Here is a 19,125-nt window from a genome sequence, read left to right as displayed (position 1 = left end):
AATAATATGTATAATTTTACTCGTTAAAATTTAGAATAAGATAATTCACAATAGAATAAGAAAACTAAATGTAATTGATGTTAAATAAAAAAATTGTTAAAAGCATTCAAAACGCCGTTTTAAACCTTCCTTCAGGGGTCATTTCCTGGAATTTTTTCAATAGATCTCGCGGGTTTTCACCCTATCCGCTTTATGTGCGGCTTTCCGGCGCCAAACAAGTCTCGACAGGAATTATTTTGTGTGTGTGTGTGTGTGTGTGTGTGTGTGTGCGCGCGCGCGCGTGTGTGTGTGTGTTTGTGTGTGCCAAATCCTATGAAAATAGCCATCTTGCGGCAAACCGCAACGCGCCGCGGATTTTGGGGGGTGGAGGAGGGGGGGGTGATGCCGCGGATTTAGGGGGGGGGCAGCGCCGCGGATTCAGGAGGGGGGGCAGCGCCGCGGATTTGGGGGGGGGGGGGGGATAGCGCTGCGAATTGGGGGGGGCGGCGGGGCGGCTAGGGGGGAGCGCCGCCATCTTTGGATTAGAACTCTAATATATACACTACTCATTTTAATTCTTGATTTAAGGATTGTGTTCGCGCAACTTTATTATTATTATGTTAGTTTCCAAATTTATGACACAAATATTTCAGTTTCTTGTTATATTCGTATTCTGTACCTATTCACCACGTATAAGGTGAAAAAAGGGTCACATCAACAGATTTACTTTCTGATTCTACATTACAATCAGTTCAACGTTATAGTGATTCAAAATGCGTACTTATTGTCCACGCCAGAAATTTGCGGGCCGAGACTCGAAGCGGCTGTCACGTACGTTCGCTTGGCCAATTTTAGCGCAGCGCGAGTTAGTTAGTCTCGAGCGCTTGCATAGGTAGGACGTGTTAGGCTTTCCCTCACCGCGCGCGTCAATTATTTTATTTTGCGTAGTTTAAGATTTATGTGATTGAGATTGGTCTGGGGAAACGCGGTTCACCCTCCGGTGACCGGAGGTGCCCGTCTCCGGGGCGAGCGTCGCCGCGACGATATATTGTCGCCCGAGCGTTGGATTCCCGAAACGTCGGGACCGCTGCTTGCACGGCAATGGGCCACCCTGACGCTCTTCCTTACACATTTTCACGTTAGCGTTGAAAGTTGCGGTTTATGGTTTACTTATATGAGTTTTGATAAGTTGGCTCAAGATTATTGAATGATCATTCAATCTAGTTGACAAGGAACGCACTAGCGACCGTATTATCCTGTATTATGATAATCTGATATGCAGTTAATAAACATTCGTCTTGCTTCAGCTTGACCCTCTAGCAAGCGTCTTGTCTTTTCCGCGAAATCCTGTTATTTATTTATTCACCCTCTCACTCACTCACCCTATCCCGATTGGAGTTAGAGAAGAACTCTGGTCAAACGACTAAACAGATTGTTTTCTTTGTGGGTAGGCCATTTTTTAATTTTTTGTATCACAAATCAACCCTCGCACGTATATCCTACTTGTTAAATTTCCACTTTTTAGTTACAGCCCATTCGAAATTTTTCACGGATACAATGTGTTTTCATACTTTATGTTTTCAAGTTCAGAAATGCATGAATTTCTGAATACTGATCTTTCATATTCGTTTGCTGAATGTTTCCATCTTTCATTCCATAATATTCATTGAAACAGTTTATTTTGAAGATTCGTTTTATTTCCATAATAATTACTTGATATACCAAAGAAACGTCATAACGGAGAGAGAAAAGTATGGTATTCAACGCGATCGCATGTATATATCTTATTTATTGACGCGCCATTACTTTTGATTATGTTTTGCACTACAGATTTTGCTGATTTTTCAATACGCCTTATCTATTGATTTCTAGTATACGCCTGCATGTCTAACTCAATTTTTCAGATTTACTCATTTTCTCTTGAATATCTATCGATGTATGTAATACTTTTAATTTTTTCTGGCATGGTTGGGAGGTTGGGACGGGATAGGGTGGGTTACTTCATCGCAGCAACTTCCATGTGGTGAGACCTGGGTTATTGATGGCCATGTATTTAGTAGGGATGCACCATTCTAGATCGATCCCCTCAAAAATCGATCTTTTGGGTCGAGAAAATAGATCCTTTGTATTCATACTTTACTAATCGATTTTTTCTAGAATCGATTCCAAGTCTGCAAGGATCGGATTAGGTTCTTGAATCTTTAATTAAACAAGTTTTGAAAGTCTATTATGGCGTTCTGTATTTTATGGATAATATAGGTTTGAGAATACAAAAGAATCTACCAATTTCTAGCGCCGAATAAATCCAACATCACAAGTAATAAAAAAAGCTTCCCGTGTAGTCGGCTGGGTTCGTGTAATATGTATTGTGACGTGGATTTTTTCCGCACCTCGGCCACTCGGACAAAATGACCGAGAACTTACCGCCTGCACAATAATTTGGCGTTTACGATCTACCCTGGATCTAAAAACAATATCGCGAAATCCTGTTGGGCGCCTGGCGTGATCAACACGCCTCGAAATCGTTAATGCGTTATACTTCGGGAATATGCTCGGTAGCTCAGTACCGCGGAGAGGGGAGGGGTAACTTTTGGAGAAAAAGAGACATTCGAAAACCACACGCTATTTAACAAAAGAAGTAAAATAAAATCTTATATTTCACATTAGCGGTGTGTCACAAAAAAGCATCTGAAAAAACCTAGACCAAAAACGAAAATACGAGAAGGAAAAAGAAGAGAGAAAAATAAAAACACATACAGCTCGAAGAGCTTACTCGAACCTTCGAGATCTCACTTACATATTCTTACACTAAATCCATCAAGAACACTCGAGACAATACAGCGGTTTTCCATAGCGAAAAAACTAGGAAACAATCACGATTATCCATTAAACACATCAAAAACGCATCTGCATCTTTATCTCAGCTGTCACTTCGATGTTTGTCTTGAACGTTCAAGTTCGAGAATAGATGAGCAAACTCGCCTCCTTGAACCTTCCGAAATCTTCCACACCGACGGCCAAGCCGAAACTTCGAGACTTACCCGTCAAGTATATAAAGAGCGCCACTCGGCCAGAGAGTTCAGTTCTCATCGAGTTCCGGCTACGCACAGTTAACTCACGCGATTCAAACCGATACAAAACACAAACTTGGAAAGTTTTTCTTTCTTATTTCTACCATTTCTGTTTTCTAGTATAGTGCACGTTGTGATTGGTGTCTTGTGAACAACTTCCGCTGCTTTTTGCTTATTTCATTCTTTTACTAATAATGCTTGGGTTTTTATGCCTGTAATGTTGTTGTACCCTAGTTATAAGTTTTTCCTTTCCAGCGTTGCTTGTGGACGAGCAGTTAACCCGTTCTTGAGAACACGAGAACGTTTCGTTTTGTTGGGCTTTTCTGAGTCTCATTTACACACTCACAAAACACCGGTCTCTTGAACATTCCAGAAGCTCCTAAAGCTGTACCTCTGGGCCGAGAACGATTCGTACACAAGGTCTTGAGAGAACAATTAAAACTAATCGAGATCTTTCGTAACGAAATTATTCACCAGTATTACGCCCTGACGTACCGCCTTGGCGTACTTTTTTCAAAATTTCATTTCATTTCATTTCTTTAATTTCTTCAATGCACAGATATTATTTCATCAAAATCTCGTATTCTAATAACGGCGAGTTCCACCCCTCCTGGCAAAAGTCACGTAGAGACCAACAATGATCCCTAGTATAAGGTTCAACTTTCTTCTATTTAACTGGTACCAAGAACTGAGATAGGAGACTGCTGAATTAGCATCAGTAACGCTCAGCCTGGAACTATCCCTCTTTTTAAGTTAAAACTATAATCAATAACTATGATAAACAACTACCTTTGGAACCACCAAATTAAAATAGATCACTTATTAGGATGTATGAATGAATGTGTGAACATTGCATGTAAATATCTTTTGTTCATATCTTCAATGTGTCACCGACGAGATTGAGAATCGTCGGAACACCGTCGAAGAGCGAGAAGTAACGCTGACCATCTGGATTTGGGCGCCAGGAGGTCGCCCTCGCACCAAATTGGCTAATTACCGTTGTAACTTATTACAACTGCAGCTCCTTGGACCCTCGGGCCCAAGAAGCCGCGTCTTTCGTCTGTCAAGTCGCGAAGTGCGTGGACCTCAACCCGTATTAGCCCTTCTCGAGCAAGAGTAGCGTTTGGAAAATCTTAGTTGTGACCGACTTAAAGTCTCGCACTAATTCGTCAAATTCGAGCATTCAGTTATTCTGTTAATTGCAAGAGACTCACTATCTTCTAGGTTTCCATCTTTTCTGTGCTTTACTAAATCTCATCATTTCGAGAATAGACATTTTTATGCCATTCCATTTTCCATAATTAAATTGAGTTCGGCCCTGATTCAACCGAATCAGGTAATTTTAAGTGATAATAATAATAATTACACTATCGTTTTTAATAAATAATCGATGCCATCATTTTTAACTTACATCAAAATCAGAAAATAGACACTTTCAAGCTTTCGATAATAAGACTAAGTGACCGACGTTCAACATCGTTCGATTGATCAACTCTTCCAAACTTGAGGTGAGGCCCTGGTCCAGAATTCTACCAACACAGACCGACACGAACCGACGGCTCTCAATCTCGTCGACCGATTCACCTAAAGCTAAGTCAATCCGAGTGTTAATCTTCGAAATTGAACGAATTCTTGTTTCACCTTTATAATCAAAATTTACTTCAGTAATATTTATTTAAAAGCAAGTCTAGAATTGGTGGCTAGCTTTACTACCCCCAATTAAATCATACTTTTATAGTATTCCAAGAATTTACCAACGAGACTTAACAATAGGATATATAATTGATTTAAGATAATCTAAAAAGAGAGATACAATATCGAATAATCACGACCAGCTAGTTAACCATCGTTCAGAGTAGATGTTCCTGGTACCAAACAATAATATCCTTCAGAATAGAATAACACACGATTTTTATAAACTTGAACACTTTATAAATTGTTACTTTCGGCTCTTATATCATTATCACCACTGATTGTTACCAGACATTTCAATCACCAAATCGAAAGAGAATATACTTCATCTTTTACCAGTTAAGGGAGCTTTTCAGTGTGACAGCCCGAAAAATCGCTGTTTTTCGCGATTTTTTTTTTAAGGAAAAAATAATCTAATCGGTCTGGTTTTTTTTTTTGTATATTAATTGGGTATTGAAGAATACAAAACAATTTTTTGAAGATCGATTTATTTATTAATTAATATCTATAAAAATGATGAAACAATTGTTGCAGAAAATGCACTTGGATGTGGTGTCCACGTTGGGGGTCACAATTTTGATGTGAAACAAAAAACACAAAAAGATTATTGATCGGTATATAATTGGCTTTCGTGCTATGGAGGCTTTTTTTTTTTTTTTTGCAAAAATGGCGCCGGTTTGAACAAAAAGTATCGATTTTAGCATTTTTTTTGGCAGTTTTTTTTACAAAAAAATAGGAAGATGTCAAAAAAAAAAAAAAAGCTTCCATAGCACGATAAACGATGACGTTAAGAATATTGTGTAAAAAATTCAACTCGATAGCTTTAAAACTCTGCCCTCCAAGTTGGACACCGTTTTGAAAAATGCTGTTTCGAGAAAAACGCGTTCAAAGTTTCAAGTGAGGAAATTTTAGGTAAATCGTTTACTTACGGTCAATCAGCGATGCCAGGTCCATACAATATCTCTTCTGCTTCTTCGAAAAGATCGTGCTCAATGGATTGTTCAGTCCGACGAGCTGTCCTCGCCTCTTTGCTATCCAGGGACGCCCGGCCGTTTGCTTGGGTGATGCGCGCATTCTTGTACTTAGCGGCGAAATCTGCGGCGCTCGGCCCTATCGTGCATCCCATCGTCTCCAAAATTTTTGAAATTGGGTCGTGACCTTCATTGAAGGTACACACAGCACACTGCGTAGCGATTTCTACTATCTGCTTGCCGCAGAATACGTGCTTTGGAGCTAGTTGCCACACACAGTGATTGATTGATTTTCAAGAATTTAGCACGCCATCGGCTTTTTTTTTGAAAATTGAGTGCGACAAAAAAATAAGTCGCGCGACTAATTTACGGCTAATTAACGGCAAATTATGCAATAGTCCGAATTCACATTTTCGACAATTGGCGAGCCAAGTTCATGTATGTGCAGGTAGGAACGAGACAATAGAAATAACGGCCGCACGGGCAGACGGCCGACGCGGCAGCTGTAGCGCTCCGTTGCCTTCTTCCAAAAAATGCTGTACAGTAACCGAAATAATCTGAATTTCGGCATGAAAATTTCAGGAAATATTCGGAAGAGTGTATACTATTCGATAAAGCAAAAAAAAAAAAATCGATTTTTTGAAAATTTCACACTGGAAAGCTCCCTTAAATCATATTAAACCATTTATTTTGAACGACCTTTTTATCATTTTTATTATTATAAAATTGCCTCATCAATTTAAAAAAACCTCACAGACCTGTACAGGACTATGGCAACACGATCCTACAAATTACTGGCTTATCGAAAGGTAGGTCTTTTCTTAGTTTTAATAATTATTCATTGTCGTTACGTGGGAGCTTGATTATTCAATTAATCATTAACTACCACCGCTCAGTACACCCTCACCCCCACGTAACACCAGCAAGAAAATTCGAGAGTGTACCAGCCTCACCCAAAAAGAAAAAAGGGCGCCGTTTTTCAGAACCAGAATATTATTTGTATACCTGTACTAACACGGTGATACAAAACCAAAAAAAAATAATTCCAAAGTCACTTGGCGCGATTCTAAAAATAAACAGAAAATTACACGTAACCTACGCTATTCCTTACTTTACTGAGCTCGCGGCTCCCTAACTAAAATTTCACTCAACAATTACAAAATCTCCCTGCGCTACTCTCAATTCGCAAATTTGCAATTTTTCCTCAATAGCGATAATTGTTCGAAACCGAAACTGAAACTACTTTCTCGACGATGCGCCGTCGGGCTACCGAACAGACGGCGTCCTCAATCTCACCCGATATCTTACCCGACTCGGAGCTTCGACGCTACCTCGAGCTGCCTTACATTCAAACGTGACAACTTCACTTAACCTAAAGCTTATTTCAACCAAACAGATCCCTAAACGCCACTTTACTTCAGACGCACCCAAAACTCAATACACGAAATTCTCGTCTCAACCGCTACTCAACGCAACTGCAATTTTGACTATACATCACCTTAACTCTACTAAACACTATCTTAAATGAACGGCAACCTAACTAAGCACAAGCGCAACTAAATGTTACCTCAATTAGACACAATTTTAAATAAGCGGCAACTCAACTATCGCAACGCATCCGAAATCAAACCTTCTCAAAAACTTCGAAAACGTTATTCGCTAATTCGAGCACTCTGATTTGGCACTCCGCGACCTACGCGAGAGGTGACCCTGAAAACCCGATAACGCGGCTCGACCCGGTACAGCGGAATTCGGCTGTACTTAGTTTCAAAAACGAGAGAGACTTAATTAAAACCCGTGACTTTACTCAACTTTCTCAAGGACTTGAATCTTACTTTACTCTATTAGGCGCAGTCAAGCTATGGTCATCAAGCAAAATAATCGGCAAAAGAATTTCGAGTACTTTTTTACAACGCACATCCAAAACGGCTATCCGTTACTTGGCAAGCCTTTTCGCAATTATGTTCGAAATTTAATCGCGGGGATAGAAGCAGCGCTTACCTTCTACATCGTCGCACCACCCTCTCCATCCCCCTCGCGATTTTTGGGCGGCTCCAACGGCTTAGTTTTTAATATTTTTCGCTGAAATTTCCAGAAAATATCCTTGAAAGATTACTGTACAATACTGTAATAATTATATTTAAATATATTGCCCGTACCTTGTAAAAAAATGTTTGAAAAAGTGTCTTATTTTCACCGAATTAACCGTACCCCGCCCGTAAGTAGCCTGGTCCCAACGGAGTGCAAAGTGGGGGGCCATAGCACGCGAGGGGCATAGACTTAAGTTCCGCCCACTCTTCCCCTTGGCCGCCTGGCTTAAGTCGCGTGGGAAGCCAAAGTTCCCGCGCGAGCTCGGTAGTTAACTTCCTTAACGTAAGTCATCAGCATATTATGCGTTTATCGGTAAAGATCAAAGTCAAGTCCGATGGAAGAGATGTTCGTTACGAATGTCCTGCGTATTATATTATACGTTTAATGGGTAGAAGACCGCTGTTTTTATTATTGTTAACATAACTATTCGGGTATAAATCACTTTTTAATATTTATTTTGCCCGAATCCAAGAAGATAAACACAAAAATATAATTTCGAATCGAATACATAATTATTAATAAGCCTTTATTATATTGTTGCACTTACTCGTGTAAAAGCTTCATTGTTACAGATCGTCTCTATTGTCTCACTAATTGTAAGTAAGATCGAACGAAATCGGTAACATGACCGTCTTCTTGTGATGGATAATAATCGTTATTTGCAATCGAAGGGGAAAAAAAATATTGTCAGAATAACATTTCGATGATTTCAATTGCACAGAATTATTTACGTGGCTGTATTACTATACTTTGTTACTTTGTGAGATGCCACTTCATATGTATGTTGTAGGTATGTTGAACGCAATCTAAAAATATAATAAACGCGAATTCTATTTCAAACAATAGAGAGCAAAAGTTAGTAATAACCGCATGATCACATGGGATAATTAACATGAAGTTTTCCTGAACTTCGACAAGGACTAATATGATTGACTTATAATATACGTATTGAAGTAAACTTGGCACATATAATTAACGTTTAAAAACAGTTTCAAAACATGCATCAACGTTATATAATAAACAATAAACTATTCCATATTTTTATGGTACATTGTTTTGTTTAGAGAAAAAGAAAGGAAAGAAGGAAGAAAAAAGAAGATAGTAAAGACAGAATTTGAGTTGCAAACACATTATTTTTTCAACCAAGAATGCTTGATGTATCAAGACAATACCACCATATTTGTAAAAATATATAGCTGTACTTACCAGCGTTATTTAATGATAAATCTACTTCTCCCAGCTAGTCCTAAGATTAATAACAGCTTCTTACCTTTTTTGCTACACGCCGCGATCACCGGCCGATCCAAGCACCTCCGTATTCGGTTTACGAATAACGCCGCACCAGCGCAGCGCCTGAGGCCAGTTTTTAGGGTGGGGATGGGCGAACCGTCTGAGGACGCGTTCACTGATCTCTATTATATACTGGATAGGGTACGCTATGCTTTTCAGTCATATCTGAGATGCCATTTGCTTGTAGATTAGTGCCACGTTATGGCGGCAATTTCGAATAATTTGATGCATGCTGCGGGAAATTTAGGGGCGTAGACATAATGGCAATATCTGAAATATGTAATGATATCGTAAATTGACTATTTAACTGTCTTGGATTGAAAAAAATATATTGAAAACGTAATGGAATAGGGTTATTTTTAATAAACAATAAACACAATTTAAAGAATACGATGTAGTTATCCGATGATAATGCAAAATATTGTGTATCTCAAATTTGATTTATGTATTTACAATTATGATTTAAATAATGTATAAATTGATTGAGATATTAAAAAATATGTATAAATGGATTGAGATATTAATTGTACATTCTATACATACATTACAGAGTGATTTACAATTAAATTGAAGGATTAATAGTTTGATGTATAGAAAATATCGATTGATCGTTGAATTGTACATAATCATCTAATGCCTATATCAAATGCATTAAAATATGGTATTTGAGTTCATTGCCATCGATGTATGGGTCAAAATTGGTTTTCAAAAATCCATCATTTTCATCTTCCAAGGCTGCCACATCTCAAAAAAAATGATTCGATCAAAGCAGACTTGTTTCATTGGGTACATAATTCTCCTTTCCTCTAGCCACGAGCCATTTCTGTAGGAGTACTTGATTTTTTATAGGAAATCTGTGGAAAAAGAAACGTGCTGTTTTTTTTCTGTAGCACAACTCATGAATAAATATTTATTATTTTTAATATCAATTTATTACATAATATTTATTAATTACACATGGTGTTTGTTTTCGTGATTTTTACGTGCCGGATTGCTTAATTGATATGTTTTGTCAATGGCGCATAAGCAATCCAGCACGTTAAAATCACGAAAACAAGCACAGTGTATTTGTAGCTTTACTTGTGAAATGAGCGCTGCACTCCTCGAATCTTCTTTGTGGAATGGTAGACACATTCTGATTTGTATTTTCTAAACAGAGATGGAATGCTTGCATGCTTGCTTGCAGGTTCAGAGATATATTTGTTCAAAATCCATTTTGCTTTTAGGCACCGGACTATCATCAAACATCAGAGCATGACATAACCCAATAAACGTAAACTACATATTACAGCGAAACCTGGATAAGTGGAATCTGAAGGGACCTAAATTTTTTTATCACTTATAGAGGCTTCTCATTTACCCAGTTTCCCAAATAGGCAGGTTAAGGTGACAGTTGTCTTATTTATAGAGGGTCCCACTATGAGAGGTCGAAATGTAGCATTTTTTATATAAAGAGGTGGAAATGTTATTAAAAGAAAAGAAATCCGTTTTTTATATGTTATACATTTATGTCTGTACACTGCTTTGCATTATAGTGTCAGTCACAATTTTTATTTAAAAAAAAAAAAACAAATTTTATGGCGTAAACAAATCAGTTATATTGGTTTGTATTAGAATGTTAGTTGTTTGAAGGTATTCTCTATAGCATAAATCTGATCAAATTTATCAGGATTATCAATATTTGATAGCTCAAAATATTTATGTAAGGTTTCTAAAGCTTTTTCTGCGTCACGCTTTGACACTCTGTCTGAAGTTTCTTCACAAGTTTCACAACCCTCTTCATCTTCTTCTATCACCAAAGAACACCCAGAAACAATGTCGTCGTCAGTGAGCTCTTCCGATACAAGAACATCATCTTCCATTTGCACAAAACCCTCAAAAGTGGGTTGCTGTTCATTTTCGTTGCTACTACAAGCGGTAATCTGGTTCCATTCTGCAAGTGTTTCACAGTTTTCTTCTTCCTCGCGTAAGCCTTCAGGTTCCGATACTTCCGTCACTTTGAATCCAGCTTTTTTCAAGCAGTTACCAATGGTGATTTTGCTTACATTAAACCAAGGTTTTTTCGCAAATCTCATAGCCTGGAGGATGTTAATTTCAGGGATTTTATTCTCTTCTATAGATTTAAGTACGAATTGCACGACTTCTTTTCTATAGTAAACTTTAAAGTTGTTGATAACACCTTGACCCATTGGCTATAATTTACTTGTAGTATTGGCAGGTAAATACAATAATTTCACGTAGTCTAATTCGGGCATATTATTATGAGCTGTGCAACTATCAACAAACAAAACAATTTTCCTTTTTTGGGCCTTCATATCGGCGTTTACTTTTTTCAACCAATCTGCAAATGAATTTGTTGTCGTCCAGGTCTTTTCATTGTTTTGACAACTAACAGGCAAATTTTTTATACCTTTGAAGCATCGTGGATTTTTTGATTTACCAACTAAGAGAAGTGGCAGTTTTTCAGTTCCAGACATATTTGTACACACAAGCACAGTGATCCTATCCTTGCTCAATTTACCACCATGGCAAGGCTGACCTTTGAGCGTAAAAGTTTTAACGGGAAGACACTTGTAGAATAACTCGCTTCATCAGCATTGAAGATGTTATCGGGTGAAAAATCTTGCAATAAAGCTGGAAGGTCTTTACTCCACTGATTACAATCGTTGTTGTCAACGGCGCTGCTCTCTCCACAAATATTTTTGAAAAAAAATATCGTTCCTTCTCTTGAAGCCCTCCAACCATCCATTACTGGCAGAAAACTTATCAATATGCAGCTTACTCGCAAATTCTCGAGCCTTCTCTTTAATCATCGGGCCGCTTATTGGAATGTTATTATTCCGTACCTGTTTTATCGATATCGAGATACAATTTTCAAGTTCAGGATACTCTGTTAATCGTAATCGTTTTAATTTTCCTTTTCCGTCAATATATTGAGAACGAATCTTCTCCTTATTTTGAATAATTCTATAAAGAGTTGACTTTGGTATTTTCAACCCCGCGCACAGTTCGTCACGCGACTTTCCACGATCACAATCCGATAATAACTTTAATTTATCCGCGGCTGTTAAAGAATTGCACTTTGGTTTCGGCATTTTATTTACTTTTATTCACACGTTTACCGTACCAGCTCTTAGATTGTACTGCTAAACAAGACAAGTATGGAAGGAAGTAGACTTTTAGTAAGCAGTCTGATTCCTTCTCAAAACAAACGTGTCATGACTTGTCTACACCAGATAAAGTGTCCCACTTGTACGGGCTATTGAGCAACAAAGTTCCAATTATAGAGGTAAACATCGAAAAAATCTAAGAAATCAAGTCTCAGTTACAAAGGTTTGAAAATTTCCAGTAAAAGAGGTATTTCAATGCAAAAGTGTCGGGACCTCATTGTAATTATCAATAAGAGAGGTTCCTCACATATCCAGGGCCCACTTATCCAGGTTTCACTGTATCTTAAACTCCCATTGTATTTTAGTTCGATACTTACGGAAAGTCCTGCTTCTGTCAGTCTCTGCTCTTTTGTCACAATAACAACATTCCATGAACATTGTGAAATTTATTAATCAATGACGAAAGATTGACGAACGCACCCGATCACGCGTCGCCATTTTTATTTGGCACTTACCCATAAGCATATGGCGTTCAAATGCTCACAAGGATTCCGGCACACATAGAGACTGGCATTTAAAAAATGTGAACAAAAATAACCAAGAGACCTAAAAATTCGACTCATTATTTCAGAGTACCTTGTTCAACTGGCAGGATGTAGCGCAAGTCTTGAAGTTTTGATTTTCGAAAATCCAAGTTTTTTGGAAATCGTTTTGCCAGGTAAACTACGAGGAGACGGTTTGAGCACTGCGAGTCGTTATGGGAAGCTGCGGTACTCACTTAGCACATCGCAGCACAAGTCTCAAAAATTCGAATTTAGAAGATCGAATATATTTTTCGAAAATTATTATTCGCCGTACTTGGCGCAAAAGTCGATTGAGGACTTCAGTTTATCGCGAAGAATTGTTGCGGTCGGCTAGCATAACCCAGAACAAATCTCGAAAACTCGTATTGCTAATATAGAATGATTTTTCAAAATTGCCCTCTGCTCTTGCGCAGTCTCAGCTTCTGGCATAAAATCTTTTTTTTTTTTAGATCAACGGTACATCTGAGCTAATTTTGCTTAACAGCATACGTGAACACAATTTGAGCTCTGTTTATAAGAAAAAAAAAAAACAAATCAAAATTGCGATGCTCAGTTTTTTTTTTTAATACTGATTACTCGAAAATAGTTAGTGGTATTGAATCACGGTTCACGGCACAGCGCAGCATAAATTTAGCACAATCCAGCACAACCATTGATTTCGAAAAAAATTAAATGACGGTGCTGGTGTAAAAAATCAATTTTTTGACATATTCACTATGTTCTTCGAGATTTTGAGTACGGCACAACGGAGCACAAGCCTAGCACAATTCAGCACAATAATTGCTTTTTGAAATTTTAAAAATGGAGGTGCCAACTTCACGAACATACATTCACTGAATTCGCACAATTATGTACGTAAATAATAATTCCCGAAGCAATTGTTTGTATACACTGCGATGATTATGAGCATTGTTGTGAAAGATTCACGATTTTCCATAATGCAGAGAGTATCGTGTATGCAGGTTTTCACTATTGAACCTGATTAGAAGATGCGCGCTGCGTCACCAAGCGGTGTGCGAAGGTACCTCGGTACATAACTGTGCGCCGTCTAGCAGTGTACGGAAGTACCTTGGTACTAAACTCCGCATTACCGCGGTGGAAAGCGCCCGTGTCGGAGCTTTCAAGCGACTTTATAAGCACCTGAAGGTGGTTTTTGATTACACGTCCTAATGTGAAGGAGCCTTTATTTTTCTTAAGAAATGATTAATTTATTAAATTTTTTATAAACATAAAAATTATTATCAATTATTATTAATTATTTAATATCCCTGATATTAGCCTATCTCATCACCGATTCACAATTTATCTTAGACACTGACGCTTCTCTCTGCGGTATAGGTGGGGTTATACCTCAAATTCAATATAACCAGAACCGTGTTATTAGTTATTTCAGTAGGGTATTGTCAAAATCAGAACTCAATTCCCGCAATATTGTGTTACTCATAGAGAATTACTAGCGATGGTTAGATTTATTTTCGAATTTCTTCATTATCTTTATGAAAGATAATTTTTAATTCGGACAGACAATGCTTCCTTAACTTGGCTTCTTTCATTTGAATCACCTGAAGGTTAAGGAGCTAGATGGTTAGAAACGTTAGGTTGATACAAATTTGAGATTCAATATTGGCCTGGAATTATGAATGGTAATGCCGACGCGCTTTCTCGTCGTCCGTACCGGGACGATTTCAAACAATGCACTCGTTCAAATAAACAGGGGGATCTGTTGATGTACAAGTAACTTGTGTCTGTATGCACGAATCTGTTTGACAAAAAGTTTGTCCCGAGCTGAGCCTTGTATCGTTCACACGTACTTTACTTGCTCCTAAATAAAATGTTATTCCTAAATCGCAGTATTACTACAGGATCCTTCGCTCAACGTTCGTCAAATTTCTCGCATTTGTCTTGAGGATGACTGGATCACTGCCCAAGAGCAAAATCCAGATCTCCTCCCTGTCGAAAATTGGAAATCCTCAGCAGTTAGACCTCAATGGGAAAATGTCATCTCTGGATCAGACGTTGACAATTTGCTGCGCGCAGTGGGACTCCTTTTTTCGTCTAGATCAATTACTTTACAGGAAGTGGGAGTCACATGATTTCAGGATCGGTTCGCTGGCAACTCCTTGTCCCTAAGGAAAAGATAACCGAGATTTTGTCAACTTTTCACAAATCTTCTTTCAGCGATCATTTCGCTTTTAATAAGACTATAAGTAGAATTATAGAATGGTATTTTTGGGTGTATTGCCATACCGATGTTGAAAATTGGTGTAGAACCTGCACGGTCTTCTTAGTCGAAAAGGGACTTCGTGGAAAAGGGTTTTCTTCAAATCTATAATGTAGGAGCTGCGTTTGAAAGAGTCACAGTAGATATCCTAGATCTTCTTCCTTTTTCTAAGTCAGAAATTCGCTATGCCCTGGTGATAGCAAATTATTTGACAAAGTGGTTAGAAGTAGTCCCAGTTCCTAATCAAGAAGCTAGCACCGTAGCTCGAGATTTTGTACGTTAGTTTGTCAGTCGTTATAGAGCGTCCCAAGAATTACACACAGATCAGGTCGGAATTTTGAGTCAAATTTGATGAGGGAGACTTGAAATTTTAGGGATTAAGAAAACTCGCACCACTGCTCTTCATCCTGAATCTAATTGAATGGTAGATTGAATAGGACACTTTTTCGTTGCCTTTCTTCTTCCGTCGATGTAAATTAGAAAGACGGGGATGAGTGGATTCCCTTATTTCTTTTATCGTATCGCTCTGCAATTCACGACACTACAGGTTATTCTCCTGCTATGTTGTTGTCTCTCCCTATGTTGACAGGACAAGATCTTCGACTTTCCAAGGCTTTAGAAAAGGGCGTTTATCCTTCTGAAGATTTGTGTCAGGTGAATTATAATTCGGTTTTCTGAGATAACTAGATAAGGTTCATGAAGTTACCACAGAAAAAATTCGTTTGGCTTCCAATAAGACCAAAAATCGTTACGACATTAGAGGTGAAAATTTGAAATTCGAAAAGAAGGATTTTATTTGGTTATATTAGGCTAGAAGACAACACAGACGTTGTCCAAAACTCCAGAGTAATTGGGAAGGGCCTTATTTTATTGTTGATGGAATAAACGATGTTGTTTACAGAATTAGACGTTCCCCCCGCACCAAGTCGACAGTCGTTCATCTGGATCATGTGGTCTGTCAAGGACGACAATTTCTGAAGCTCTCTCAGGTTGAATAATTCGTTGACAGGTTAACATTAGATCGATGTTGTTCGAAACCTATATTTCGATACATCGATTTTTGCTTTGGCTTGAGTGGCGCTTCGGTTCTACACTCGGGTGAAGTCGAGAGCGATTGGTCAGTCCTCTCTCATTTTGCTAACCCAATATGTCAGTTTCTATAATCTTTTCTAGATATTCTCCGTTGTGGAATCTGCGACTTTTGTCCTCCTGTTCCCGATGTCACCTCCAACTGTGATCTTCATCCAGGTCTTAGCCTAGATTCTCCAATATTCAGATAAGATCGTTTCTTTCTTATTCTAATTTTCTCATTTGTATACAAACTGTATGACCATTAAGCAACACAATACTTCCTCTCACAATTGTCCTTTAAACCTAGGGTGTGGCGTTCCTGGAGGAGTTTCTGGGTTCAGCCATACCTGACTCTACTTGGTTCCATTTTCCATGTCTCTGTTGGCCGTGATTTCCATACTGGGACCTCTTTCTTGTCGTTACCGCCGGCCTGCCTCCTGATTTCCTCAGCGGGTCTTATGGAACGGAGTTTCGTCCCAGTTCCTGATGAGGAGATTCCTCAAGGTACTCAAGGTTTTTCCCCTGAGCGCACGGTGATCAGGAGGGAGAAAAAGTGCGATGAAGATGTCCGGAAATGTGCGGGAAAACGGCTAATGCAGAAAGTTTCCCTGTCATCTGGATATTAACAATTCACAAAGATCAAAATCCTATCAGATCCTTCTTCCGAATTATGTACATTTGTATACATGTGAAAACGAATTCTCCAGAGCTTCGACTGCCCACTGATCGCTCGAAGTTCCCAGCCCACCTATTCCATATTATGGGCTCAAGCCACATTTTTAATTTTTTTTTGGTTATTTTTATTTATTTTTTTTTGAATTTGTCTGTATTGTTATTGAAAATTGGACTTCTAGAAATAATAAAAAAAAAGGAACATATATCACATGTGTATTTAGAGGTGCAGAGAAGAAAACTCAATGACAGCCTTTAATAAGTTGGTTGAATATGTAGGATGGCGAATGTCTGCCACCTTGTAGCGGCCCCAGAACTTTAGAAAATTGTGATGGATAACCTCTCCGCTTTGCTAGGACCAGAATCCCAAATCTTCATCATTTTCAATTAATGATAAGCATTTTTCTGAATGATCAAGAAGAACATGGATTTTCAAGGTGCGGGATAGGTTTTCTATACCATCCAAAGACTTTGTCAATTCTTTCACATGGTCGCCAACCAAGGGACCAATTTGGCCAGAAGTAAAACTGCAATTTACAATCTTGTTCATCGCGTTAAATGCAGCAATGTAAGGTATTATTTTAAAAATACCTACATCTTTATAAATTTGTGGATCGTTCAGTTTATCAGCTTTTTTTAGAAACTTTCCACAAGCGTTACCTCCGAATGCGTTATCGTGATAATTTTTAGAAATTAGATGTAATTTTTTTGGCCATAACAGAGCTCTTTCTTCGCCTACCAGTTTGACCAATCCTTGCCAAAAGAAATGATTGCCGAACCCTTGTAATAGATGAAGCTCGGAAATTGGACATTTTTGCAGAACAGTAGTATAATCTTCTTTAGATATAAGAGGATTGACAGTACTATGAGAGTCTTTACTAAATTTCTTTTTTTTCCCCACAAGACAGTATTTTTCATAATCAGCTCTCAAGCATCCAAATGTCCTCAAGTTTGGGCGGACTTTTAGTTCAAAATCGTCGCTCAAACCTGTGCGGGAGTCAGTATTAGGGACATTCTGAGATGTCGAAGACTCTCTCAATTTCTGTAATGAGATGTAACAGTAGGGACAGGGATAGGTTGCTGTTGCAGTTTGCTGGCCGTTTATAATTAATAGAAGTTTGAAGTCTGCGACGAATTTGAATGAGATATCATTAACCCCAGTCAACTTAAATAATAGCTTCATGTTTTCGTAAGATTCCTTGATCTGAGATACTAAGCATAGCATTATCAATTCATCCACACTAGTGAGTTAACCTCTTTTCGTTACCTTGCCACCTCCAGCAGGATAACAAGAGCTTTTTCTGTTTCCTGGTCCATTCGCGCTGCCTGATAAAGATGGTTCTTTTTCTAAAGTGGGACCATAATCCTCATAATGGTCAAGAGAACAATTTTCAGGGAGGATGTTCAAACTGGTTTTAAAAAAACCTTGTCCTTCATCCGCCATAACTTTGATTAGAAAATTCCCTTTCAGTTTTCTGTTCTTTATATCTGCATCGAGAAGTTCTCCAGCATTTGCGAATACAACAGGTCGAAGTTCTTTAAATATACTTGCCTAACCTTCACATTCAAATTCAAACGAGTCTACCTTGTATACATCCGCCAACACCTTCGATTGCTCTGAGTTATGTTTCAAATAATTCATAGGGACAGAAAATCTCCCTGTACTGGTTCTCAAAAAGTTTATTGTTGTTCTCATCTTGTTACTTGAACAAGCAAGTGCTACCCGTAAATCATCCAACCGGGTTTCTTTAAAAGCAACTTTTTGATCGGCGCAGGAATCAACAGCTAATCTTGTTTTCCGTCCACTCGTGGACATAGTCAAATTAACATTTGATCCTTTTCGCACACTTTATTCAGAGGTACATTTTTTCTTAATACGATGAGTAGCAACTTGCTGTTGGGTTTTCTTGAGGAGCTTTTCAATAATTTTCATCAAATTATCTCGAGAATTCCTACATTCATGTCGTATACCCCGGCCAATCCGCTGCAAACATTTTCCGCATATATGCAACTGATCTGAGGATTTTTTTGGTGTCATCCCTTCAAATGAGGACGGTTCTTTCTAAGGAGATTTTTGATTTTTGTATACATCGACCTTATAAACAATATTTCTGAAATGGCCTCTTCTTTTTTGAGTCTTAACATGTCCTCGGAATCTAGCTGTCGAACAAATGTAACAGTTACAGGTTTTGGAAAAGCGTGTGATGGGTTGTAAAATCATATCAGTGTAATTAGGAGTAGTGTATATATGCCGGTTCTGGACCACAGCCCCCCTAGCTCCCCCCCCCCCCCCCCCCATCCCCCCCCCAACCGGTTCTGGACCACACAATGGCGCACTCCTCCCTAGTCCTCCCCCCACCCGCGACGCTACCC

The 19,125-nt window shown here is 38.5% G+C and overlaps 1 protein-coding gene across 1 annotated transcript; it reads right to left on the bottom strand.

Moving 5' to 3' along the window:
- Positions 1–10,704: 10,704 nt before the first annotated feature.
- On the bottom strand, positions 10,705–11,283 carry LOC124219967 (tigger transposable element-derived protein 6-like). Its single transcript, XM_046628259.1, has one exon. The coding sequence runs from the start codon at positions 11,281–11,283 to the stop codon at positions 10,705–10,707; it is 579 nt and encodes a 192-aa protein (XP_046484215.1).
- Positions 11,284–19,125: the final 7,842 nt, after the last annotated feature.

This window comes from Neodiprion pinetum, chromosome 1 (assembly GCF_021155775.2).
Source record: "Neodiprion pinetum isolate iyNeoPine1 chromosome 1, iyNeoPine1.2, whole genome shotgun sequence".
In the NCBI taxonomy this organism is placed as follows: domain Eukaryota; kingdom Metazoa; phylum Arthropoda; class Insecta; order Hymenoptera; family Diprionidae; genus Neodiprion; species Neodiprion pinetum.
This window is presented reverse-complemented; position numbering and strand designations above follow the sequence as displayed.

Coding starts and splice junctions, on each gene's coding strand:
- LOC124219967 (XM_046628259.1), bottom strand. CDS start 11,283: ATGGGTCAAGGTGTTATCAACAACTTTAAAGTTTACTATAGAAAAGAA.